Raw genomic sequence first — 24,029 nt, 5'->3', positions numbered from 1 at the left:
ATGCACATACACCTTCTGACAGGATCAAGAAAAGGTATCTCAATTCCCTGTGAGTGCAGTGCATTCAATTGAACACCTGGATACATAGTCAATGCCAACTAAAAATGACGGCTTTGATGCCAACTGAGCAGCTTTAATTTCATGCTGCTTTTTGCATGAATATAAAGCTAAAAAAAATAAAATAAAAAAGAAAGCCTTGCACACATTCTTGCTTACCTAAGAATACATTAGCACCTGTACACAATGGAGGTCCCATTTCAGCAGGTGTTGTGTCCCTGGGTAAGGTATTTTCCTCTGGTTTTCCTCACTCCATCCAAATTTGAATAGGCACCTGACTTCGGTTGGCATGGGTGAACTGGGAAGGGAAGGCTGTTCTGGGATGGAAGCCATATATAGAGGGAGGTAGGATCTGTGAAGTTATATCACAATATCAAAATACTTAATGGCATTGACAGAATGGGGTGACAGAGTAGGTGTTCCTGAAATTCTCCATATGGGAGGAATGTGTAGGGTCATTATTTAAAGTTCCTGTGGGGAAGATGAAGGCAATGGAGAGCCCATAGTGAGACAGTTTTGGTTACTTAAATATCCCCTTAGTTAGCTTTGTGGACGGAGTGGCTGTTTATAAAGGAAACCACAACTACAAATTCAAAGGCATTGTTTTTGATCATCCTTGCTGAGGTGACATTAGCATGACTACTTATGTTCTTCTTTCCATGACACAACCAACATCATCTTCATCACAATCGCTGAACATTAAAACGTACAAAAGTGTGTCCATGATTAAGCTATCACACAGGCAATGTTATCTGGAGAATTGAACTATGCTTCCTAGCCGATTGAAAAAAAAAAGGGGGTGGCTGGGGGGGGGGGGGGGGGGGGGGGAGGAGAAAAAAAAGGTATGCACACACATGTGAAAAAAAACAAAAAGACATTAAAACCCATCAACTTGCTGATGACTGATGACTGTCATGGATGGTGAATGATGGGTCTTTTCCTGCTTGACATGGATTACAGGGTCTTAAATAAAATACATGTCTGATCTTCTGCACGCAAATAAACACAAAGGAGGTTCAGGCATTACCAGGTCTACACATGCTGACCTGGGAGATTGGAAAAAAATCACCCTTCACCCAACAGGTGTTCAGAACTGGGGATTGAACTCAGGAAACTTGGGCAAGAATCCAATTCTCTGACCATTTGGCCACCGGATCCCTAATATCTTGTTCCTGAGATCTTCAAGCGGGTTCAGTACGACTCCATCCAGGTTTTCTGTTCTTGCTGCTGCTGCTGTTGTTGTTTTCTTTGCAAAATCCTTGTTCATACCAATCATAGGTGTATTTTCTTATAATACTTCCATGCCATTCAGGTTTCAAGTTTGGGATTTGGTGACAAGACAATACTCAGTTCTGAATTTAATGGTATGACTTGATACCAACTAGGCCTGAGAATCGCAATGACCTGCAGTGTTGGTCAGAAAAAATTAGCAACACTCCTAAAGATATGTTCTTTAATACCAACTAGGCCTGAGAATCACAATGACCTGCAGTGTTGGTCAGAAAAAATTAGCAACACTCCTAAAATTAGCAACACTCCTAAAGATATGTTCTTTAATGTAATGCTTTTTCCCTAACTATGTTTTCAGATGGAGAATCCAAAACCTATCTGTGAAGTAGACAACACTCAGCTGTGTTGTCCTAGCCTTTGTGTTTTAGCCCACAGCACATGCAACTGTGGTTTGGAGTCAGCCCAAAGCAGGTGATTTCTGAAAAGTCAGATACATGTATCTACTTTTGTTCAAATACTTGTCTTCTAAGACATCAGTCTGTGATGCTTCCCTCTTGACCACACTGTCTCTGTGGTTTGGAGTCAGCCCAAAGCAGGCGATTTCTGAAAAGTCAGATACATGTATCTACTTTTGTTCAAATACTTGTCTTCTAAGACATCAGTCTGTGATGCTTCCCTCTTGACCACACTGTCTCATCTACCTTGAATCAGTTTTGTGATGCAAACATCAGTTTGTCATGACATAAAAATGATTCAGTGACTTCATTAATTTTCACAAATATATATTGTTGGGAGTTAAAGAGACAGAAAACATTGGGGGTCTGGGGATGAGGGGTGGAGTTCGGGGAAGAAACAGACACAGAGATGAAAAGAACAAACAAAATTACAGAGGGCTATATGCAAGGCAAATTAGAAGTTGAAACATAGTACAGTGCAGACAGACAAGAGTGGGAGACAAACAAAAACATTTCACCCAGAAAGAAAGTGATCACTTCTTTCAAGACACAAAAGAAATATTTGGTATTTTATTCACATTCATTTATTCTCACACAAAAGATCTAACAGTCACCTCTCTGGTCTTCTACACACAAACAGTTCAAAATAAACACAAATGTGTGCACACACATTACCCAACTTTATATCATGTAAAATAACACAAAGAATTTATACCTGGAAATAGCTGAAATCCCAAAGATGGATGCTACAATCTGACTAAACCTGACTGATCTGAAATCATTTCAATGAAGGAGGCAAAATGCCCAAACACATTTTTCATGACCACATCCATGTTTGAACTTATTATCCTGTACACTTTGCTTATCCCTGTTTGATGTATCATGCTTTTGGTGAATTTAGAAAAGCACTGAACACTTAAAACGACTGATCAACCCCCCTCATCCCCCGACCTCCACCCCACCCCCTCAAAAAAAAAAAGAAAAAAAAGAAATGGCACATTTAGCCAAAAACTATTTCAACATTTGATGCTTTTAATTTAGAAAATGTAACCTAACCTCCTCTTTGCAACCCAGTCATACAGCTGGTCTGGTCTATCATGACAACTGAGACAGTTTCTGATTTCAGCAAGGAAAGAAAAAAGATCATCATCATATCTTTAAATCACCCTGTGGCCTGGGGAAACAGCCCTGCTAACATGACGACACTCATCTGCAACTCTGTTAATGCAGAGAGGATATGAAACAGACATTTAGAAACCTAACTGAAAAACACCAGAATGCACTGATAGCAAGCATACATGTACATATAGCTTCTGACAGGATCAAGAAAAGGTATCTCAATTTCCTGTGAGTGCAGTACATTCAATAGAACACCTGGATACATAGACCAGTCAATGCCAACTGAAAATGACAGCTTTGATGCCAGCTCAGCAGCTTTAATTCCATGCCGATTTTTGCATGTTTATAAAGCTGCAAAAAAAAACATATGAAGTCTTGCACACATTCTTGCTTACATAAGAATACATTAGCACCTGCACACACTGAAGCATGCATGCATACAGACACATATCCTCGGGCACACACTCCTGCGAATTCATTTAACTGTGAAGTGAATTCAGTAACATGAATACCCTGAGAAATACATCGGATTAGAAGAAGTATTGAGACAAAAAAATGTTTATCACAAAAACAACAACAAAAAGTTTCACTCAAAATTCACCTGTCAAAAACCTGATGAACACATGTTTTGCACAGGCAGCCAGAGAATTTCATTCACAGAAGTATCCTAACAATACATGATCATCAAAAATACATGATTTACCTAAAGATGAATACATTGAGCAACTGTCAAGTAGAGGAAATGTCTGTACTGCATAGTTCCCACCAATACAATTTTTAACAAAACACAACATGGTAAGAACATACACATGAAGGAAACATACATATACGTAATCATTGAGGTATTAAAAACAAAGAAGAAGAAGAAGAAACTGGTCATGGTGAAAACTGCAGTTTTGTCTATACATTTGTCATGAATGAAAAAGTCAAAACAGGGAATCATAATTATTTCTTAACAAGTTATCAAACAAGTTCAATTAACTCAATTGAGTCACTTCAAGTCACTTGCAAGAAAACTCAATAACAATGTCCTTTTCTTTTTTTTGTCATTCAAAGACATTTGTACCACACTTCATACACTTTTGTACTGATTCAATCAAATGTCATCTGGCATGACAACAATGACCAGAAAGTTGGGGAATGTCTAGAAAAAGACGGCCATTGAGAAGAAAAAGCCGATAAGTACAGCTTTAGGGTGTGACATATGCTAAAGACGCATCCCAAATAGCACTTGGGAGAACAAGAACACTGCATTCAACCAATAAATTACACATTCACAACATCAATGAAACACGCCCCACGTTTAGAACCTGCAGCTTTTAAAATGAACAGCTCTGTATGGTACAATCCTATGTACAAAGGTATAATTTTTCAGTTCCATAATGAAAAATCTGTTGATTTGTTTTTTTTTTGGGGGTGGGTGGGTGGGGGTTTTGTATTGGCTTGACAGTCTTCCAAATCCACATACATATCACAATATACATCCCTAAGTCTCTGACCAAGTTAAAAAGCATGGTACAAAAAGCACATAAATGTATAACATGCAAAAACGATTACAGTCAAGATAATTCCATACTGAGTGTACCTTTGCAGAAAAAGAAAAGGAAAAAAAAAAGAAACAAATCATTTCAACAGTTCTTACAAAAAGGGTTATAGAAACTTTTAAAAGTTAAGCAAACAGCACTTGATTAATAAAGTGATGATTTCAGGCCAGCTGATTCCAGCCAAGTCTCAAACAGGCACCAGCATAGGAGATAGTGGTGCAATCCTTTCTCCCTTGCAAGCATCGTCACTAATGTCTTAGCCATGTGCAGAACCAATGTTTGTATAACTGCTGGTGCCCTTTGAATGGGAAAAGGGATGTGTGAGCAGTGCATTTCAACAGCAAGAAACCTCCCCAGGAATATGTAATTTGCACGTTTGGCAAGAAATTCCTGTCTATATTCAACTAAACTGATGAGACACTCAAGTCTGATTCATGCTAAAACTTGCATATAAAATGTAAGTCAACGAGACAGTTACACAGTGAAGTGATCAGAAGACCACCAACTGAGAATAAAACTACACAAATTAAAAAAAGAAAAAAAATCCCTTGTAGAATTTGACTAAGATGGTGGAAATTACAAACAATTCTATTCATAAAAAAAACATGATAACTTGTATCAACCACCATCATAACTTGTTTTAGTCTATACTATACTGAACCAACTGCATAACTAAGCTTACTATGAAAGAAGCTTGTAAGAAAAGGGGTATTGTTGCTATTATCAAACAACCTCATATTCTGAAACCGACATACATCAGCAATATCAGCTAATCTGACTCAAATTTGTAACAACAGCAATTGAATGAAAGCTATAAATTATATAACCTTTTCAGATTAAACCACTATTTTAAAAAAGCATAATGATCAGAATTCTTATTCTAAACCTTTGATTAAACAAGTAGAATAAAAAACCCACACAATTAACAAGACCATTCTCTGCAGTGTCAGATAATGAGATTAACCTGATCAAAGAAGGAATGATGAAATATCCAGATCAACTCGGCACTAAAATGAAACAAACACCCAGATCAAAACACTGAACATGCGCACCCCACTCCACTCTCATCCCAGCTATACAACCAGGAGAATCATTCAAGCAAGCAAGCAACAATGTCATACAAATGTGGACATGGAAAATCATGCGAAGCCAGTGTCACACAGTAACGGCTATCGTATGCACATGCTGAGGCCGGAAGTGGACCCAGTCGTGGTGGCTGGTTTACTGGGTTTCTTCTTCTTGTCCTGTGCAAAGCATTTCCACAGGCGGATGGTCTCATCTGCAGCAATGCTGGCCACAATCTGACCATCTGGGGACATGCACAGGTTGAGAATCCGTCCCGAGTGACCTGAAAACGGAAGCAAGAAAAAGGTCAAGGTGTCTATCACTGCTGCCAACAGCCCAGCCAACCACACACAGTCAGCCATATCCAGGCTGAAAACGCGGTCAATACTGATATCAAAAACACCTGGAAAAGAAAATCAGGCACAAGCATTCATGCACATAAACCTTGAACATGCCTCTGACACGGACCATTCTGTCAACTTTTCACCAGAGTATGTATATATATAAAACCTGAACCAAATACAATAAGACAAGATACACACACAAAAAAGAGACAGAAAAATATCCAAGGCTTTCTGGAAAAAAACATTGTGCTCAATCAACCAGCAAGCCAGAAAAGAAGGGCAGAAGCAAACAGCCAGAAACAAGAAAATCATACACAAGATCAAATTTCCAGCACATATATTCCAGAACTTGGGGGTACTATTTATACAGAAAATCCCCACCCACAAGAAACATTTTGTTTTGTTGTGATCAGCCTTGGGACCGCATGGCATGTTTTCCTCAACTTATGGAAGAAAATAACATGCCATACCCATACACTGACGTTTGAGAGTTTAAAGTATGTCTTCTATGTAATGCCTGTGAAACAGTGTTTTCATGAAACAAAATCTCTCTCTCTCTCTCTCTCACACACATTTTCTCTCTCACAGACACACGCTGGAAACAAAAACATGCACGAGTCAAATCAATGCACCAAATAACGTAAACATGAGCAAAAAGATACAAAAAGAAAAACACACACAAAAAGTGACCAACATAAACAATTAAACCGACTCACCGACGAGGTCAGTGATTTTGTTCATGGTGGGATATTTCCACAGACTCAGCTGGTTCATGGAGTAGCCATGGCCAGACACCAGTTCACGGTGCTCCTTTGACCACAGCACTGAGCACACCTGTACACAGCACAAAGTTGTGTCATTTTCTTCTTCTTTTTTTTTTTTTTTGGGTGTTTTTTTTTCTTTTCCTGCCCCAACAAATGTAGGAAGTGAGGAGGGTAAGGGGTGGAGAAGCAGGGGGGCGGGTGGGGAGGGGTTTCAAGCAACTATTTCTGAAATAGCTTTTCCTAGACCAGCCTTTCCTTTACTGTTTCTTATTGTTGTTGCTGTTGTTTTTTTGGGGGGTTAACATCTGTGTTTATACACAAACATGAGTCTATGTCACAGTGTTTTAGGGGGAGGGGGAAGGGGATGTGGGCGTGCCAATAAAAATAATCAATTTTCCGTTCTTTACAAAAACACATTCACTGTCATTCAAAAAGAAAACAACCAAGTTCAAACCCATAAATTGATAGTAATTCTTGGAGAAATTATTTTATAGTACCAAGTAGCCCAGGGAAGGGCTTATAATTTTCTTTTCAACTGAAAACTGCAAGCAAAAAAATCCACCATCTGCTCATAAAAACAAAACAAAACAACAACAAATAACAAAACAAAAACAAAAAAAGAGAAAGAAAGAAAAAAGGTTAAACCTTTAGCAAGGTCTGTTATCATCTTTCTCTAAACAACCCCTTCCCGTCATCATAATACAAATCAGACTAAAGATCAATTCAACAGCCCCTGTCAGTAGTAACAGCAAAAGTAGCAGATGTACTCAAACAGACTGTAAAGCATGTCCCTCCTGACAAACTAACAACAAGTCTGTTAACAACCCACCTGTGATTTTGTATCCACAGCTTTGATACAAGTGCCAGAATTGGTGTTCCAGAAGCGGATGTGGCGGTCGCTAGTTCCGCCTCCTGTGGCCAGCAGTCGGGTCTGCCACGGGCACCAAGATACCGCCTGCAACAAAACAATCACAGCGCTAATTGTTCTCTCTCCAAAAATATCAATTATCATTGTTAACATAAACATTCTAGTTGAAACAATATCCTCGTAATTTCAAAAACTTCTTTTCACTCTTCACCAATCAAGAATTTTCCCTGAAACCAAAAGTGATCTTCCCCCTGAAATCAGCAAAATCATTCCTGTGTGTGACTCTTTTTAATGCAAAATGCATAACAAAAACCTAACTTCCACTGTGCACCTACTGGCCCTGCATGTATGAGTCACACAAACTTCTGCAAGAGACATCACTTCCTTTCTAAAGCATGGGGAAATACATAACGTAAATGTAGAAAGACAACTATAAAAACAACAACAACAATAGACAAGAATAACAACAACAACATACTGTAAACGCAGCCTGGTGCTTGAAAATAGAGACAGACAGATAGACAGAGATAAAAAGAGAGGCACACAGACAGAAAACAGACATACAAACAGATAGATAGGCAGAGACAGATAATATACTAGACAGAGACAACAAACAGACCTGTAGACACATAAAGACACACATACAGACAGACAGACAGACACTGACTACAGATACAGACAGACCGACCTGTAGACAGAGAAAGACAGACATACAGACAGACAGATCATAGAGTGATAGACACAGACAAGCAGAGATGCCAACCCTTGTCAAGTTTGTATGAACAATCAGGAAATTTGGTAGGAAAATTTTGAATTTGGTAGGAACACTCAGACTCCGAGCCACATCAGCAAACGTGCACAGATGCTGTTTGATCGAGACGCAACTTGATTCAGCCAGGTTCTCTCTTGTTCAGGCAAACGATTAACATGATTGGTCCACTAAATGCAGTTACAATCTGAACACACATGTGATTAGCTGAGCATCATCACCCGAGACCAAAGTCAGTAGTGATCGCCCTGGTCTCACAATCGATAAATCTAGAGCATCTGGGTAATGTTACGACAGGAAAGCATGTGACCATGCCATGTCGTGGAAAATGAACTCCTCAGAACAATTCTGACATTGGCACAACATCACACCAAACCACACATCGAGCGTACCAAAACACAGGCAAAATCGTAAACAGTTGGCATCGCTGGACAAGACACACACACACACAGAAATACAAAAATGACACAAAAAAAGACGGAACCTTGACAGCCGCCTGGTGCTCGGTGAAGGTGTGAAGGGGGGCGACCTCCAGGCCCAGGGAGGTGTCCCAGATGTGCACTGTGTTGTCGTTGGCGCCGCTGGCCAGGAAGGCGCCGTCTGGCGACCACCTCAGGCCGCACACCTCCTGCGTGTGGTGGTCCAGGGTCCCCACATGGTGCGACGCCACCCGCACGTCATGGTGGTGGATGGCGCCCGAGCGCGACCCGCTTTTTGTGTGGGGAGAGGAGGGGTAGGGTGGAATGTTGAATGGTCAGATGATAAAAAAGCCTAGGTATGGACGGAGGGAGGTAGGGGTGTGTGTGTGTGTGTGTGTGTGTGTGTGTGTGTGTGTGTGTGTGTGTGTGTGTGTGTGTGTGTGTGTGTGTGTGTGCGTGCGTGTGCGTGCGTGTGTGTGTGTGTGTGCGTGCGTGTGTGTGTGTGCATTAACAATGTGTGTGTGTGTGTGAGACAATGTGAGAGCATGAATGAGTGATGGTAAAACAAATACACTTTGAGTTCCAGACAAAAAAATGAAATAAAAAAAACAAACAAAAAAACCCCCCTGAACAACAGCAAAAAAATCAGTATTGCTGCACTGTGGCGATTCATTCTCACTGGGGAAAGAAAATCTGGTGTGACAAAAAGTAATACAATACAATACAATGAGTGTGAGTGGATGCCACTCTGACAGCAACAAAATTGACCACTAAACTGTTTTCAGTCGGGGGCTTAGTAGATGGTGTCATGCAAATGTTGAATCTGAACAGACACTACTTTTATATAAACACCAGACTCAGCGGCGACCAAAAAATCAGTGGTTCCCTGTGGAATCCTGGCAGCATGTGAGCCTGGGTGTGACTGTGCATGGAAGGGTGGGAATAATACCAATAAAACTATGCTGTTGCTGGGGCAGCATACAACAATAAAAATTGGAGAAAAAAAACAAAACAAACCCATGTCACACAGATCTTTTTTTTGTGGGGGGGGGGGGGGGGGGGGGGGGGGTTAAATAGTCTTTTATTGTTTTTTTGTTTTGTTTTTTGTTTGTTGTTGTTGTTGTATGTGTGTGTGTGTGTGTGTGTGTGTGTGTGCGCGCGCGCGCTTTTTTAAAAGAATTTATTTTGACCAGTATTACACTTCACGACTGTGGTCAGAGATTATCTCATTTCAATGTGAGGTGAAACTGGGCAATGACTGTAAAAATACATGGGCAAAACTAACCTGGAGAGGATGTGGGAATTCCAATCCAGGCACCCGACCCTCGCTGAGTGGCCAGTCATGGTACGCACCAGCTTTGTCAGGTTCACATCCCAAAGCTGTCAACAGTGAAGATTTAAAGCTTTGTCAGGTTCACATCCCAAAGCTGTCGACAGTGAAGATTTAAAGCTTTGTCAGGTTCACATCCCAAAGCTGTCGACAGTGAAGATTTAAAGCTTTGTCAGGTTCACATCCCAAAGCTGTCGACAGTGAAGATTTAAAGCTTTGTCAGGTTCACATCCCAAAGCTGTCGACAGTGAAGATTTAAAGCTTTGTCAGGTTCACATCCCAAAGCTGTCGACAGTGAAGATTTAAAGCTTTGTCAGGTTCACATCCCAAAGCTGTCAACAGTGAAGATTTAAAGCTTTGTCAGGTTCACATCCCAAAGCTGTCAACAGTGAAGATTTAAAGCTTTGTCAGGTTCACATCCCAAAGCTGTTGGCAGCAAAAGATTTAAAGCTTTGTCAGGTTCACATTCCAAAGCTGTCGACAGCAAAAGATTTAAAGCTTTGTCAGGTTCACATCCCAAAGCTGTCGACAGCAAAAGATTTAAAGCTTTGTCAGGTTCACATCTCAAAGCTGTTGGCAGCAAAAGATTTAAAGCTTTGTCAGGTTCACATCTCAAAGCTGTTGGCAGCAAAAGATTTAAAGCTTTGTCAGGTTCACATCCCAAAGCTGTCGACAGCAAAAGATTTAAAGCTTTGTCAGGTTCACATCCCAAAGCTGTCGACAGTGAAGATTTAAAGCTTTGTCAGGTTCACATTCCAAAGCTGTCGACAGCAAAAGATTTAAAGCTTTGTCAGGTTCACATCCCAAAGCTGTCGACAGTGAAGATTTAAAGCTTTGTCAGGTTCACATCCCAAAGCTGTTGGCAGCAAAAGATTTAAAGCTTTGTCAGGTTCACATTCCAAAGCTGTCGACAGCAAAAGATTTAAAGCTTTGTCAGGTTCACATCCCAAAGCTGTCGACAGTGAAGATTTAAAGCTTTGTCAGGTTCACATTCCAAAGCTGTCGACAGCAAAAGATTTAAAGCTTTGTCAGGTTCACATTCCAAAGCTGTCGACAGCAAAAGATTTAAAGCTTTGTCAGGTTCACATCCCAAAGCTGTCGACAGCAAAGATTTAAAGCTTTGTCAGGTTCACATCCCAAAGCTGTCGACAGCAAAAGATTTAAAGCTTTGTCAGGTTCACATCCCAAAGCTGTCGACAGCAAAAGATTTAAAGCTTTGTCAGGTTCACATCCCAAAGCTGTCAACAGTGAAGATTTAAAGCTTTGTCAGGTTCACATCCCAAAGCTGTCGACAGTGATGATTTAAAGCTTTGTCAGGTTCACATCCCAAAGCTGTCAACAGTGAAGATTTAAAGCTTTGTCAGGTTCACATCCCAAAGCTGTCGACAGCAAAAGATTTAAAGCTTTGTCAGGTTCACATCTCAAAGCTGTCGACAGCAAAAGATTTAAAGCTTTGTCAGGTTCACATCCCAAAGCTGTCGACAGCAAAAGATTTAAAGCTTTGTCAGGTTCACATCCCAAAGCTGTTGACAGCAAAGATTCAAACAAAAAATTTATGTTCCCTTATCTGACAACAAATGATTGCTTTATACATGCACCAGAGTGTGTGAGTGAGTGAGTGAGCAAGTGAGAGCGAGTGTGTGTGTGTGTGTGTGTGCGTGTGTGTGTGCGCGTGCGTGTGCATGTGCATGGGCTCGAGATGAATATGTGTGTACCAGTATATGGGTTGCATGTGATGGGTATAGGTTGTACGTGATGGGTATGGGTTGCATGTGATGGATATGGGTTGTGTAGGATGTGCTTGCTGTGGTATAGCTATGCTGTGACGTGATACACTGCGCATGTGCACAGGTACCATTACTGTCTCGCACGAGACATAAAAAGGATTCTGGACAGCCTTGATTTTATTTCTATAGCCAAACCACTAAGTTGGCATAATCTGCCGATGTGAAAATTATATGATTTAAATGTGACAGGAGAACGCTGGACACTAATATCAAGTAACTGTAACTGTGTGCACACAGCTAGGAGATATTCCTGGTGTATCCTTATTTGTACAATCTATCCTTCAGAAAAAAAAGCATATTTAGACCTGCAGCTTCGCTAATAACTTTAAGTGTATAAAACAAATGGTAAACAAATCATGCCTGCTAACACACACCCATATCTCCCATCACCATGCACATTCTGTCATTCATAAAACCAGGCACACAAACTACAGATAGGCAAAAACAAAAAAGGCTTAAACATAGTCATTTCAAACATACATTCTTCTTACAGAAGAAAGCAATAAACTGAAGAAAACATACACACACATGCACATAAACACACGTTTTTCTCCCTAAACTCACTTTGGTGAACAAACGTTAAATTAATGACCAATCAACACACACACACACACACACACACCTGCACAGCACCATCTGACAGCCCCACAGCCAGCACAGAGCCATCAGTGATCCAAGACACACAGGAAATGTAGTCCCCTTCTGCAGCAGTCATCAAAAGGGTGATGGTGGCAGTGGTTGCATTCCACAGGTAGACATCACTTCCCAGGGCTGCTGCTATGATATTGTTGCTGGACCAGTCCAGAGTGTGCAAATCTGTGCAACCAAACAGTTCCAGCATGGAGATTTGTCAGTCAGAGATGTGAAGACAATCATCAGATCACATGACAATCCTTTTGTCCTTTTGTATTGAGGATGTGATGACCGTTAGATCTCATCACAATCATTTCCTGTTGCACAAGCAAAAACAATCACTGGATCAAGATTATTATCAGTGTATGCTGAGGACTTGAAACACCCAATACATGACGGTTACAATCATTTTGAGTCGAGGTCAAGAAAATCACCAGATCATGCTGTGAATCGATTGTGTCAAGGATGACAAAACGGTCATTTGATAATGATTACTATCATTAGATTATGATCATGTTGTTTCTTGTTTTCAAATGTTCAACTGATTTTGGGATTATGGGTGTAACAAGTGAAACCAGTAGTAAACCACAAGTCACTGAATCCTCATGCTGCAAGATAAGTGAACAGCTTGGCGAGTCCACAATTTTGTGCTGCAGTAGGAAATGCTTTGATAATCAATCATCTGATTCATAAACATATTCTCAGTCCTTACATAGACAATAACATGGAGAATACATAACAAACAACACCATACTGACATTATTCATAAATGGAAAGGAGCTAGTATGGACACAAGAAACAAAAACACAGTCAAAAGACAAATTCACGAACAGTAATCATCCAACACAACGGGGGCATCCAAGACGTTTTCAGGGCGGGGTGGTATGTATCGGGCTGAGGCAGACTTGGTCGACAGCACCTTCCCTGTGCTGTACAGCACATTTAGGTTGCTAGGCTGAGCTGCACACACATAAACACACACACACACACAAAACAATAAATACGACAGCAGCAAATTTCACCTCTAGACTGCTACCAATAGCATGCATATTTGATCTTCTGCTTGCATATACACACAAAGGGGGTTCAGGCACAAGCAGGTCTGCACATTTGTTGACCTGGGAGATCGGAAAAATCTCCACCCTTTACCAACCAGGCGCTGTTACTGAGATTTGAACCCAGGACCCTCAGACTGAAAGTCTAGTGCTTTAACCAATTGGCTATAGCGCCAGTCACTTGGAAACAATCCTTACTATCTGTGTTGGTACATCTTCATTTTCAAGAAAACGTTTTGAAAACTTGTGGACAATAATCCTCAATACTCCAAGTACCAAACAGCAAAAGATCAAGTGATCTATAATGCAGGATTGCCTATCACTGAGAATTATCAGAAAGTGAAAAACCAAGAACAGATCTTGAATATTTGAATGCAAACTGAAGCACACACACACATACACATAAGCAGTGAAGTACACACACACATACACACACAGGCTTTTCAAAACAAAAACCCTGCACTATTTAGTGCAACTCCTACTCACACTGGACTGAGCACACATTTTTAAAGCTGAGAATCTTGGCACCATTTGTTGCCTGTTTTGGCATCATGGCCTCCGTCAGCTGCTGTTGGTACTGGGTGTTTGAACCCAGCCCCGTGTCGTCCCCTTCTTCCTCTTCTTCATCATTACGATGGTGCATCAGTGCAAAGTGACTCATGTCCTGGTTCGTTGTCATCCGGTTGGGAATAAATCTGAAATATTGTCAAGAAATGATTACTTTTTGTAGTTTAAAAACTTCAATCAAATTCAATAAATTTACACTTGAACAGTGGTTTTTCTTCTTCTTTGTTCACAGGTTGCAACTCCCACATTCATTCATATGTACACATGTGGGCTTTTACGTGTATGACCATTTTTAACCTGCCATATAGGCAGCCATACTCAGTTTTTCGAGGGTGTGCATGCTGGGTATGTTCTTGTTTCCATAACCAACCAAACATTGACATGGATTACAGGATCTTTAACGTGTGTATTTGATCTTCTGCTTGCGTATACACATGAAGGGGGTTCAGGCACAAGCAGGTCTGCAGATATGTTGACCTGGGAGATAGGAAAAATCTCCACACTTCACCCACCAGGCACCGTTACTGAGATTCGAACCCAGTTAATGATTAAAAAAACAACAACCTGAAACTGAAAAATGCATTCTATTTCCATTTTCTCCTCCATTTCTCTCCATCTGTGCTGCAATGTACTGCAATGCCCAAAATTCTATCAAAGCCATACATATCACAGGATCGTAAACATTTATATATGACAATTATGGGATCAAGACAGATGCTCGTTTTAAGCAAAACCAACTTGCCGATCTTGCTGCCTTCCAGGGGTCAAGGTCAACTTCTTGTTTGGTGTCTTTCCACCCACGGGCTTTCCAGGTGTCATTCGATTGGTCCTTTCTGTCAGGTGTTTTCCCGGAGTTGTTCTGGGTGACTTGATCTCTTTGACACCACTCATCAGGCTACCCGGTGTCACAGGGTTTCTGGCTGGACTTTTGCCCCTGGTGGGAGTTTTGCAGTTCTTCCCAGGAGTCCTTGATGTGAAGTTCACAGGTTTCATAGGGGAAGAAACACCTACAGACAACAAAAAAAGACAATGTTGATAAATAAAAGGAAATGTGAAATGGTGAAATGCATGTAGAGACACCGACTAATACTTTATTTTGTGAGGGAGAAGGGAACACTTGATAAAAAAATATTCTGTTCTTAAATATTTTTTATTTAGATAGCTATTCATACCAGCCAATGAAAACTGTTTTCGCTTTTTCTTTTTTCATCCTGAAAATTCCCACTCTTCCACAACAATCTGACCATACACTGTAAACAGAATTCTTATAATTTACCATGGTCTGATGCACGAACACGCAGTAAAGTTTCCTGTGCTTTTCTCTGCCATCTTGCCTGGGGGGCGTTCTGTAGAGGTCCATCCATCTGTGTGACATCTTTCACCACTTTGTCAAACTGAAAGTGTGACATTTTCCTGTCGTTTCTGAAAACAAAAAGAGAAACAGGCAATTTACCGATGGGTTTTCTGATTACTTGATTTAAAAAAAAATTTGTGTGTGTGTGTGTCCTACAATGAGACTACATGCAGACTTTTTGTTTTTTTTGTTTTTTGCTGCTCCATCATCTGTATCCTTTAAAAAAAATTAAATGTAATCATGTAATCACCATTCTGCTCATCCAGAATCCCCCAGAAAATCACTGGTTGTCAGAACAATTGATAATATATCCATATAATTTCAGGCACTGCTGGCCAGGCATTTGCTTAGATGTTATGTAGCATATATATATATATATATATATATATATATATATATGTGTGTGTGTGTGTGTGTGTGTGTGTGTGTGTGTGGATTTGTCCAAATGCAGTGACACCTCCTTGAGAAACTGAACTAAAACTAAACTCATATGGCTTGCCATGTAATGTGCATTAGGATGAACTGGTTCATAATATATCTGTTAAGAAATATGTAAAAATTTCAATGCTGATTTTTAAAAAATGAAAAATGGTACATGCTTGATGTTGACAGAAAAAAATCCAAAGAAAATATATACTTTGCATGTAACTGTGACAAAAACACAGCAGCTAAAAAAACAAAAACAAAAAGCATGAACATGAAAATAATCAGAGTAACTTTTGATAGAAATGTTCCTTTGAATTTGACTCACACATCCAGAACTGCATTAAAAAAAAAAAAAAACCCAACCAAATGAGTGCCTCAACCAAAAGGATATTGACTTACCTTAAAAAGGACACATTTGTAATGCCCTATATAGCCTTGGTAAGATCACATAAATACTAAACGGTGCCCATACCTCCAAAGTGGCAATGTGTAGCAGTTGAGAAAGGTGCAACAAACTACAAAATGGGACAAAGCTTGTGAAAGAACTTCGACACATGACCGATAGGCTACACACACACACACACACACACATATATATATATATATATATATATATATATATAGAGAGAGAGAGAGAGAGTTAAAGAAAGAGTATGTTGTGTTCTCAATGAGACATTAACTGATTAAGTGATGAACATATTTCAAATAAATGCCATAATGGTTGTGTCAAACATTTAAACCTGACGCACCTTTTCTTCATTTCAGTACAGTTCCACAAAAAAATGATGAATGGAAGATATTAATCCATGAAAATATTGTTTCAATAACATACTTTGAAAAAAGTTATTTACAAACATATGATGAGAAACTGACTTTTACTCTGCTAAAGCCATCAACTATGAATGGATTTAAAAAAAAAAATCGAATGGACGATTCCTCAAAAGTTAGAGTACTATTTTCATAAGCTATGGTGAATACTATAAGCAACCTTGATCGAATTATACCCAAGTTTAAGTTATCCTGAGCAACAAAGATGGGACTGTCGATAAGCTTCGCTGCTGTTTTTATTCCCACGCTGGTAACAAGTTCTGGGCTTCTCCTTTGGCAGTTCGGTTAGTTCTATCTACTTGAATGGCAAATTCTGTTAGTTTTTTTTATGAGAATGCGTTTAACATTACCTCGAAATAGTTTATAAATAATTGCACAAGAGCATCCCATACAATAAGAAATCTTAATGAGTCGGTTTTCAGATTAAATAAAAATATTCCTTGATAACTCACTCCACACAGTTGTTTCAATCTGAGCGCCGGTGAGTAGCAAGGGACTTCACTCTTAGAAACTTGCCCACGTGTCTTGATTTTGTTGCACGCAGCCACGATCAATTTATTATCTTTTTTTTTTTTTTTTTTTTTTAAATAAATAATATATCATTATATTTTTTTAAACAATGAACGAGGATTAGATCACTTCTGGGCCTATGTGAAAGCCAAGTACACATCTCTGGTCCACGTTCAAAAAATCCCTACTCTCTGCTTCTGACACAGTACACATCCCACACAAGATGAAGACCAAGCGCCACCACCTCCCTTGACTGAACACCACACTCAAACGCATGAAAAAAAAAAAAAAGCCGCCTACTGACAGGCGCCAGGAAAACGGTCAGCCAACAAATTCCACCAGAAAGAGTGCCGACGCCAAATGCGGAAGGCTGAAAGAAACTATGTCAACTCCACCCTCGAAGTAGGCCTACAGAAACACAACAAAAAACCCAGTTCTGGCATTATATCAAGGCGAGGAGGCAGGACGAAGTAGGCCTACAGAAACACAACAAAAAACCCAGTTCTGGCAGTATATCAAGGCGAGGAGGCAGGACGAAGTAGGCCTACAGAAACACAACAACAAACCCTGGCAGTATATCAAGGCGAGGAGGCAGGACAGCATCGGTGTCGCCCCGCTGAAAGAAAAAGGCCAGCTTTTCAGTGACAACAAGAGCAAGGCCCGCATCCTACTAAATCAGTTCAAATCTGTCTTCACAAAAAACTCTGACACTCCCATCCCTCCGATCAGAATAAAGATGTAATGAAGACACTTATGATACTCCCGATCACCATCAGTACAGAAGGCGTCTGCAAACTACTCACTCGGACAGCTACAACCCCACAAAGCTTCCGGACCAGACCAAATTCCCAACCTCATCCTGAAAGAATGTGCCAGCAATCTTGCCCCTGCTATTTCAACAATGTTCCAGCTTTCCCTCAACACAGGAGACCTCCCGTCCGACTGGCTGAGTGCAAATGTCGCCTGTGTATACAAAAAGGGGGATAAGCATGCAGCAGAAAACTACAGACCTATTTCTCTCACATCTGTCACCTGCAAACTTCTTGAACACATCATCTGCCGCCATGACATCCTCACCCATCGGAAACACAACACCCTGACCTGACCACTCTCAACCACGGCTTCCGCAGCGGATTCTCCTGCGAGACCCAACTCCTTCTGACCACACATGACCTCCTGAACTCTTTCGACCCGGCACTGAGAAACACCAAGTGGATGTCGTCATTTTAGACTTTTCTAAAGCATTCGACACTGTCCCCCACAAACGTCTCCTTCAGTTCACAAGCTGCACGAGTATGGAATTAGAGGTCCCCTCCACACCTGGTTATCAAACTTTCTCCAGTGCAGGAAGATGGCCGTCGTGATAGAGGGCGTCACATCCCAAGAGACCTCGGTGGATTCCGGATGATGAAAGCTGTTCTTGCCTTGCCGATTCTAGCTGTGACGTCTCGGTCCGTGCCTCCCTGTCGGTCACGGTCAACAACGCTTCCCAAGTAGACGAAAGACTCCAACTCCCTGATGGGCTCTCCACTAACTGTGACTGGTGTGTTGGCAGTGGTGTTGATCTTCATCAACTCGGTCTCCTTGTTGTCGATCTTGAGCCCTGTCCTGGCTGACACTGATGGTCTCCAGGCGAGTGGTCTTGTCCTGCATCTGGCTGTGGTTGTGTGACAGGAGCGCCAGGTCGTCAGCGAAGTCGAGGTCGTCCAGCTGTGTCCAGTGTCCACTGTATACCGTTGTTCCTGCCTGTTGTAGTGGTCTTCATGATCCAGTCGATGACCAGGAGGACTCAGGAAGAGGAACGGTGACAGCAGGCACCCCTGACGAACTCTGGTCTTCACCTCAAAACTTTTGGACAGCTGGCCTGCGTGGGCAATCCTGCAGCTCATGTCCTGGTAGGTGCATCGGATGAGGGAGATGATCTTCTCTTAGTGGGACTCCGTAGTGCCTCAGCAGCTTCCACAGCAACTCTCTGTCCACATTGTCGAAGGCCTTCTCACAATCTATGAAGTTGACGTAGAGGGGAGAGTTCCACTCCAGCGACTGCTCCACGATGATGCGCAGGTTGGCGATCAGGTCGGCACAGGATTTGTTCCGCCGGAAACCTGCCTGCTGGTCTCGGAGCTAGGGTCGATGACCTCTTTCATCCTTTCCAGTAAAACCCTGTTGAAAACCTTGCCTGGCGTTGACAGGAGCCGATGATTCCTCGGTAGTTGCTGCAGTCCCTGAGGTCTCCTTTCTTCGGCAGCTTGATGATGATCCCTTCTTTCTGCTCAGTGGGCTGGTACCTTCTCCTTCTCTCAGATCTTGCTGAAGAGGCTGTATAGTATGTTGACAGGTGTTGGTGTGAAATCTCGGTCTTTATTGCTGAGTGTGTGTGTGTGTGTGTGTGTGTGTGTGTGTGTGTGTGTGTGTGTGTAGTGTGCCGTGTGTGTGTCAGTGTGTGTGTGTTGCCGGTGAGAATATGAGAGATCACACTGACACACACACATACACACGTGACGTCAGAACACACACATAATTTTATGCGTGTCAGTGTGCCTGTGCCTGTGTGTGTGTGTGTGTGTGTGTTGAAATTGGATTGGTTTCTTTGTGATTCTGCGCTCTGTGGCTGTGTCAGATCCACTGAGACAGGAAAATGTTGTTGCCAACACACACACATACACACACACATCGGCACACACACACACACACACACACACACACACATAGACAGATACACACACACACACACACACACACACACACACACACACACACACACACAGAAAGAAATTGGTGGTTTGGTCTTATTGACTATTCTTTTTTTAGAGTGAGAATGTGTGTGTTTTCGCCACTGAGTTTAATAGGACTATTGAGCTCGATGGTATACCCTCAATTTTACAAGAGTACACTGAAATAGAAAGGCCATGACAATGGACACTGTTCTGAACACAGACATCAGAAGCAGTTTCTTCGTTCTGCGCGTAAGCGCCTGGAACAGCCTGCCAGACAGTGTGGTCACAGCCCCATCAGTCAGTGCTTTCAAGAACAGGCTCGACACACACTGGAAGGAGCTCCCTGCAAAATTAGACCCAGATTGCTATTATTAGTCACTGTCGACATCTTGCACCACGTATGCATTTTCAGTTGTATTAGTGAGAAGACCTGTGAACAAGCTCCAAAGAGCTTCAACACGGACACTGTACATGACTGGATGCAGTCACTTGAAAACAATAAACCAATGGATGCAATTTATCTGGACTTACAGAAGGCGTTCGATAAAGTTCCACATAATAGGTTAATTGTTAAATTGCAAGGGTACGGTATTTGTGGTAAATTGTTGGAATGGATAAAAGACTTCTTATATGAGAGAACACAGCCTGTATCAGTAGGGACTGAGTCATCGTGTCCTGTTAAGGTGAGTAGTGGTGTTCCTCAAGGCAGTGTCTTGGGGCCCACACTCTTTGTATGTTATATAAATGACATGCCTGACATACTAGACTGTTTTGTGAAAATCTTTGCAGATGATACAAAGATCTATGAGGAAGTAGATTCTGATGTTGGTAGATTGAAATTACAAGTTAGTATTGATAATTTAGTACACTGGACTGATAGATGGCAAATTAAATTTAATAGCAATAAATGTAAAGTTTTACACGTAGGCAGAAATAATCCACATTATAAGTATTATATGGATGGTACGGACTTGCAGGAGACTTCATCGGAGAGAGATCTTGGAGTCATTGTTGACTCTGGTCTCTCTTTTGATGTTCATGTTCATTATCATGTTAATGAAACCATTAAAAAAACCCAACAGACTGACTGGAATGTTAGTTGGAAATATACAGTGTAAAAGTAAAGACATAATGGTGCCATTATTTAAGTCATTAGTCAGGCCAGTCTTAGAATATGGGAATGTTGTTTGGAATACGGGTTTAGTGAAACATATAGACAGTATTGAAAATGTTCAACGAAGATTTACTAAAAGAATCATTGGCTTTGTTGATATGGACTATGAAAGTAGGTAGCAAGCACTTAAGTTACCTAGTTTAGAATATAGAAGACTGCGTGGTGATTTAATAGAGATGTATAAAATGACACATGGATTATATGACAGCAGAACTATAAACTCTTTGTTTACATTGAATGAGAACAGTGCCACAAGAGGCCATTCCTACAAACTATTAAAAGTTTCAGTAAAAACTTCCAGATTTGCACATTTCTTTCCTAACAGAGTAACAAATGTTTGGAATAATGTGTCACAAGACGTTGTTTCCGCAGGAACAGTGAATACATTTAAAAATTATCTTGATATTCATTTAAAAAATTTTAAATACAAAACTCATTTACATATTTATTGATTTTTCATGTATTGTGCACTCAATGTTGAAAAATGCACTAGACATATGTGGGGACTCTCTTTTTCTTCCCCACTTCAAGCAGGCAAAAGGCCTTGTCAGGCCTGCTCGCCTTGATATTGATATGATATGATATAGGCCAGGAAATTTAGATTAAAATTTGCGTTAGGTCAAAATGTCTGCAACAAAACCGTTCTTTTTACGATAAAATAGAATAAATCATAGTGATCACACTGATATAAAGTTGATCACTATAGGGGTGCGGGAACATAAGTAGATTTTGATTTTTAATGTCCAGAATCGAATATTTTTATTACTTCTGCTTGTGTGAGAGCGCCTTACAAAGAGTCGCAAGGCAAGGACAGGCGAAGGTTACGCAAGCGCGGTATAAGGGGTCGCCAGAGGAAAGCGTTCAGCGCGGTACAGTACATGTGACTGACTGCTTCCGCGCTGATTCTGATCTATGAGCAGGTCACTGCGCCAGACAACTGATTCTGAACAGTAAGCTAGGAACAGAGCTCTTTGGGGTCAAAAGGAAAGAAACATTTTCAGTTTCATGTATCTTATACTTAAGTGGTAGAAGACACAAATCCGCTTTTATGAATGTTTTCCAGTTTCCTACCAGTTCATGACATATCACAAAGAATGAAATTAGTATTTTTTCCGACTGCAAAGGTGAATTTACGAAGGCAGCTCGGGATCATTTAGTTCGTAAGTACAATTTTGTTGATATTTTACGCAATGCACAACTTGGACCGGATATACTCCATGCTCCGCTTATTAACGTGTAGAATATAAATATCTAAATATGTGTTAACCCTGTTCGGTTTCAGTGAACATTATCGGCGCTCTGTCCAGACAATAAATTGGAGAAGTATAGAGGGCAGATGATGGCAAAATTGAACATCATGTCTTGATGTGAAAAGAACGGTATGAAATACATATTTTTCTTTGGAAATGAAGCGGTATTTGCAAATGTGACCCACGAACCCTGGCGCAGTAAACGTCGATTTAGCGTGGGATATAAATAATAATCATAATGATAACAATGGATCATAAGTTTTATTAATGATTATGTAAAACTTTGTTGTAACACGTGTGACATTGAATCCAAGTTACCTAAACTAACTTTCCCGACGCAGATGTTTGAACTACTGGATTTATAATAATGATAGTAATGAATCTATCATGCGATCCTTAGCCAGTGCAGTGCATTCAAACAAAGCCTGTGCAAAATTATGTATTTTATTAATGATTACCTAAAACCTTATGGTATATGTAACATGGAACCCAAAATACCTAAACTAATTCCCCCACCCTGGATGATTTTATTTTTCAGAAACACTGCAGGCACTCCATTTTCACATCAATTCTCCCCAGTGTTTAACTGTTTAAAGTACTACCGTTCATCTTATTATGAAATGGGAATTGTATTATTTATATCACTTGACAAGAGTTTTCCTCTTTATCTGAAGATTGTGATCAAAACACCAGATTCTTTGTATATTTCTATTCGGTCAATCAACAGAAAACTCATTAGCGTTATCCTCACAGTGAACAAATATGTAGGATTGCAGGAAAACAAAATGTAGAAAAAGTAAGACTTTGAGAAAAAACAAAACCAAGCAACAGCAACAACAACAAACAACAACTAAAAATAAGGAATTTTATTATCTGTGTAAGGCAGAACCAAAGAACATGTGTTCCGTGTCCGAATGTGACACCTGACTTCATCTCAAGCACAGCCAAACGTGAAATGCTTCAAACTTAATTAATTTTAAGAAATTCATTCACAGTCAGTGTATACTTTGGTTTTTCAGAACTTGTGTGATGTAAAATGTGGCTGTTCTAATCAAATTTTGCAAAACAATAAGCGTGTAGGGACTGACATTTTTCGGATTCAACAATTTTTTTCGTTCCACACTTCGTCTGTCTTGTGAACTGATAAACTACATCATTTCGTGATAAAACTTCACCAGACAGCAAAAGCCCAAATCAAGGTAATTTAAGGGGGTGATTTTCTACTTTGAACTTTGTTGTTTGGAACTTTTGATGCAACAAGTCTTCAACTGAAAACAGTCTTACTGAACTACATGCGTTGACTTGGTAGGAAATCTTACGCCAGTATCCGTACATTACCGCATCTCGCCATGTGTCAGAAACCGTGATTGTGTCTAAACTTAATCGGATCAGAGATAAATATACAAACAAACCATAACAACGACAAAATCAACATACACAGTTTTTTTTTATTTTTTTTAAAAATATAGCAACAACGGGGTGCGAATGAACATATCTGAGATTTCCGTGTAATATATGTACATCTCACACGCTGTCGGAAACATCACATTCTCTGAATATATGTTCAAACACACACGATTGACGGGTGTTTGTCAAACCGATTTACGCTTTCCCACAATGAATCCGTATGATTTATGTGGAAACAGTTCTAATTTTGTTTACATGTATATTTTTAATAGGTCGTTTACATGCACAGAAGTAACACAGAAAAGCAGAACTGAAAATTAATATATGACGTCGATTGCATTTAAATAGTTGAATAGA

At 40.4% G+C, this 24,029-nt stretch overlaps 1 protein-coding gene across 1 annotated transcript; it reads right to left on the bottom strand.

Moving 5' to 3' along the window:
* Window positions 1–4,015: 4,015 nt before the first annotated feature.
* Window positions 4,016–14,123, bottom strand: LOC143288938 (cell division cycle protein 20 homolog). The gene is made up of 8 exons (XM_076597620.1): window positions 13,926–14,123; window positions 13,216–13,344; window positions 12,374–12,567; window positions 9,920–10,014; window positions 8,700–8,925; window positions 7,408–7,533; window positions 6,531–6,648; window positions 4,016–5,753 (listed from the first exon to the last, which is right to left on the bottom strand). Exons 1-8 carry the CDS (start codon window positions 14,116–14,118, stop codon window positions 5,575–5,577), a joined length of 1,260 nt encoding a protein of 419 aa, XP_076453735.1. The 5' UTR covers window positions 14,119–14,123; the 3' UTR covers window positions 4,016–5,574.
* Between the last annotated feature and the right edge of the window lie 9,906 nt (window positions 14,124–24,029).

The sequence above is a fragment of the Babylonia areolata genome, chromosome 13 (genome assembly GCF_041734735.1).
Source record: "Babylonia areolata isolate BAREFJ2019XMU chromosome 13, ASM4173473v1, whole genome shotgun sequence".
In the NCBI taxonomy this organism is placed as follows: domain Eukaryota; kingdom Metazoa; phylum Mollusca; class Gastropoda; order Neogastropoda; family Buccinidae; genus Babylonia; species Babylonia areolata.
Note: the sequence above shows the minus strand (reverse complement) of the source record. Positions and strands in the feature narration are given on the sequence as shown.